The 4,318-nt window shown below is 34.4% G+C and overlaps 1 protein-coding gene across 1 annotated transcript; it reads right to left on the bottom strand.

Annotated features, from left to right (window-relative positions):
• Positions 1-1,389: 1,389 nt before the first annotated feature.
• On the bottom strand, positions 1,390-3,956 carry LOC113324172. Its single transcript, XM_026572498.1, has 5 exons — positions 3,425-3,956; positions 2,466-3,337; positions 2,176-2,335; positions 1,968-2,089; positions 1,390-1,833 (listed from the first exon to the last, which is right to left on the bottom strand). The coding sequence occupies exons 1-5, from the start codon at positions 3,954-3,956 to the stop codon at positions 1,390-1,392; spliced, it is 2,130 nt and encodes a 709-aa protein (XP_026428283.1).
• Positions 3,957-4,318: the final 362 nt, after the last annotated feature.

Raw genomic sequence — 4,318 nt, forward strand, 5'->3', positions numbered from 1 at the left:
GTTTTTGAACCAGTACATTGTAGTAGCCTTCATCTTTGATTCATATGCATAACAGCCAGCGTAAGATGGTACGGTGAAGAACATGCACACACATACACCAGTTAAACAGTCTTTATCGGTCGATTAATAATTTCGATAAATTTAATAATTTTTGTTCCCTTGTAATAAATATATATTGCTTGCACATGCAATGAGTATTTTATTATATTGTCTCGGATTTTATTATTTTCTGCATCCATGTACAAAATAAGAGCCAATCATTGATATGGGAAATTGAGAAAACAGATAAAATATATTAAATATAATATTTATGGATATTTGCATAATAAAAAGGAGTGTCTAATGAAGTTTAAAAATTCATGGATAATTGCATTCACCAATGCAAAGAAGCACTATATCTCTTATACTCCCATGCCACAAGATAACAAAACCCAACTCTCTAATCAACTAGATTAAATTTCAGTAATTATTGTTTTTGGGTCATGTTAACTTGTATACCCGTATACAAGTTAGCAGGGTATAATCGACTTTAATTTGCTTAGGAAAACTAAATCGCGAAAATACCCTTGAATAATAAATTAATCTTGTCTGCAACCGAGATTCATGTTCCGAAAATACCCTTGAATGTTATTAAATGTAAAATGAAGGTGGTCGAACTGACGATAATCACGAAGTTCCCCCTCCTAATCTCACTCCTCTTCTTTCCTTTTCATCTTCCTCTTTCCTTTTTATCTTCTTCTCCAATTTAGTTAACGGTAAAACCCTAAACTGAACATCAATTCACGTCCACTATCTAGCTGTGTTTCTTCAACAAAAAGAAAAAAAATCCAAGAAAAGCTAAAATAGAAGTAATTACTAGTTGTAATTCTTCCTCATCTTCTCTTTATTTCCTTCTCAGTTTATTTTTTCTTTCGAATGGATATATCAATTATGAATATTGAAATTAAATCTAGTAGCCAGCGCAAATTAGGGTTTATTTTTAAATCAATGTTGCAGAGTGATAACTAAAAAAAGGAAATAAACGGATCTGTTTTTCGTTCTCAGGTATTTGAGTATTTTATAAGGTCCACCACAATGTAGTCGATCTCGGATTCCGGTTTGTCTCGGTCCCGAGCGAGACACTGGTACAATGTTGTCTCGGGGAGATTCCGTTTCCAAATCTCGGTGTAATTTCGGTTCCAACTTTTATATATATAATTTCTACATATGTTATGATATAATGAAATACCATCAATCCAACAAAAAATGAACAAAAAAAAAACACAAAAATGGAAACACTTCAGATTTAACTAATTAATCCAGAACATATCTAAAATGTTACTTAAAAGAGAAACTAATACAACTTCAGTTCATTGTCTAAAATGTTACTTAAAAAAGAACATTACAGTGCTAATCAACATAATTTGAATAATCATAGATATCATCATCTTGAGTAACTCCATCATTCTCAGCAACGAGTAGCCCTTTTTCAGTGTCCAACATCAATTCATCGGTATCATATCCATCATACTCCGAGTCGGTTGGAAAAGTAGACTTGCTTCGAGAACTACAAGCACCTCCACTACCAACTGTCTCACGTTCTTCACCCACTGTCTCTTGCAAATCATTGAAACTTACATTATCACCTAGCACATCCAACTCATTCAAATTTCGTAAATCCAACCATTCATCATTGTCATCACGCTCCTCCAGGAAAATAGGATCATTTGCTTTATCATCATCGTTATATTGTTGGATTTCTATGTAACGACGCTGCAATTTCTTATTATATTGGATAAAGACACTATCATTCAACTTCTGTTGTTTTATGCGATTTCGTTTTTTCGAGTGCAACTGAAATACAAAAGATAGTTGTCATGAGAACATAGGGTTCTGCAAGCATGTTATGTTTCCTAGTTCAATCATATCTCCAGTTGTTATGCATATTCAGAATATTACAAATCATTGCAAAAGATTAGAATACTTACATTTTGAAATGTGCTCCAGTTTCGCTCACATGGGGAAGCAGAACAAGTAAGACTCAATACTCTGATTGCAAATTTTTGCAGATTAGGCACATCGATTCCTCCAAATGTAATCCACCAATCATCTGTTATAAATACAAAGAAAATAGTTATAAAAGATATGTAACAGAAATGTAATATAACTTTAAACTCACAGAACAAATAAGCTTACGAGGTTGATCCTTGGTTCTTCTTCTTTTGCAAGATGGACTTCCCAAGATTCCAACAGCATCAGCATACTTTCTCAATTCACTTGTTGCTTGATCAAGCTCATCTTCATTGGGTATAAGCCTTTCCATAGCTGTATGAAGTCCCCTTTTGATTTCTATGTACTTTTCATTACTATCCATTTCATAAGTTTCAATATTGTAGAATATGGATGGATTCAAATAATATGCAGCACAATGTAGAGCATGATTGAAGTTTTTTTTTCCATCTTTTCTCAAAGAAAGCATTAATTACAGCCCACGTATCATAATCTTCGCTGAAATTCTTCTCTAATTGATCCCTTGCTATTCTCATTGCATCATAAAAACAAGGCATCGTAGGTTTGCGCTCGATATCCACTAGCCTTACAACATTAACTAAAGGCTTCAACACACTACAAGAGTAATCAACATCTTCCCAAAATGTACTACTTGTAACAATTTTAAGTGCATTAATTCCAACATTTTCTTTTGAAAATCTACTTTTTTCCCACCTATCATTCACAAACATCATTTGTAAAGGATTTTTATACTTTTGAAGACTTTCTAGTGTGTAATACTGAGTTGCAAATCTAGTCTTTGTAGACCTATGTAAGTCTCCACCTGTCATCTTCCTCATCAAGCACAACACTTGAAAATAAGCATAAATGTATGTAACAAGTCTTTTACCTAGAATGACGGCTGTCCTGATTCGTGTAAGCTTGTCACCAAGTTCTTCTAGCATCAACTGGACACAATGAGCACCACAAGGAGTCCAAAATAGATTTGGGTATTCAAGCATTAAATCCTTCCCAGCCTTTTTAAAGTTTGAACCATTATCGGTAATGAACTGAACCACATTTTCTTTCCCAACATCATTAATTACCTCCTTTACAAGCTCACGTATGAAATCAGCATCATTGGTTCTATCTGACGCGTCCACAGACTTCAAGAAAACTGACCCTTTCAGACAATTCACCAAGAAGTTGATAAGATGTCGCTTTTTCCCATCTGTCCAACCATCGTACATAATAGAACATCCATACCTCTTCCAATGTACCCTAAATGTATCAACAAACTTCTTCATTTCTTCTAACTGCTCCTTGAAAAGATTTGTACGAATCTGATGGTAAGATGGCGCGGGCATAGCTAACATCAAAAAAAGAAACAAAAAAGGCATAAGTAACAAAACAATTAAACCAAAAGTAATAAAAGATTACTGAGAGCACTATATACCTTTCCCATATTCACCAATTGCATATATCATTTCTTGGAAACTTGGACAACGAACAATATTAAAAGATATGGAATTCTCAGTCATCCAAGCTGAAATGCTTTTCCATGCATCTTTCAGTAACTTCTCTTTCGCTGAACTGTTTCTTTCAAGAGTGGCTTGCTGAGTTTTATGGTGGTCTGTCTGCATGAGTAGATCTATTGGACCCCTATAATTACTCTGTCTCTTGAATTTTCTCTTCCTCTGACTCTGAACAACTTCTTGACTACCACTAGCACTGCCCACATTTGAAACCTTTTCAACTTCTTGCACATCAAGGTCCTCATTATCAGTATCAGCATCAGACTTCTCATCAGATTTTGTACGCCGATACATAGCATCAACATCATCCCTGTGAGATTTCTTTAGCTTCTTTATATTGTCAGCTAGTCTAATTTCATTTATAACTTCAGCTAATGCTTTCAAACATGAAGAAACATTCCCCCTGATTTGTGTGATATGCTCCTTAAGCCTAGTAATTCCACCACCACGCATTTCTTTGTTACAAAGTACACAACTTAGTTTCTTCGGAAATGCAGGGTCTTTACATTTAGCCCATTTTCATGCTGGATCTTTATTTTGAGTCTGAGTAGAGGATTGAGGCAGCATTGATCCACATGCAATGTTTGAGGCGTTCGAATTGGATGCATTGGAAGAATCCATAACCACAACCTGAAATGAAAGAACTTAAGATCTTAAACCGACTAGAGATAAAAGTTAGACTAATCTATAAAGACCTTAATCTTTTAACAAGTTTGACTAAAAATTAAGAAATACGGAGTGATGAAAATTACTTAAGTATACAGGTTTGCAATAAGTAACTATCATCCAGGTCTTTCTATTAAGTGCAGTATCCT

Source organism: Papaver somniferum, chromosome 11 (assembly GCF_003573695.1).
Source record: "Papaver somniferum cultivar HN1 chromosome 11, ASM357369v1, whole genome shotgun sequence".
NCBI lineage: Eukaryota > Viridiplantae > Streptophyta > Magnoliopsida > Ranunculales > Papaveraceae > Papaver > Papaver somniferum.

Excerpts from the sequence above, each read along its gene's own strand:
- LOC113324172 (XM_026572498.1), bottom strand. The coding sequence starts at position 3,956 with ATGCGTGGTGGTGGAATTACTAGGCTTAAGGAGCATATCACACAAATC. Across the intron at positions 3,338-3,424 it reads AATTGGTGAATATGGGAAAG|CTATGCCCGCGCCATCTTAC; the intron begins GTATATAGTGCT and ends TTTTGATGTTAG. Across the intron at positions 1,834-1,967 it reads ACTGGAGCACATTTCAAAAT|TTGCACTCGAAAAAACGAAA; the intron begins GTAAGTATTCTA and ends TTTGTATTTCAG.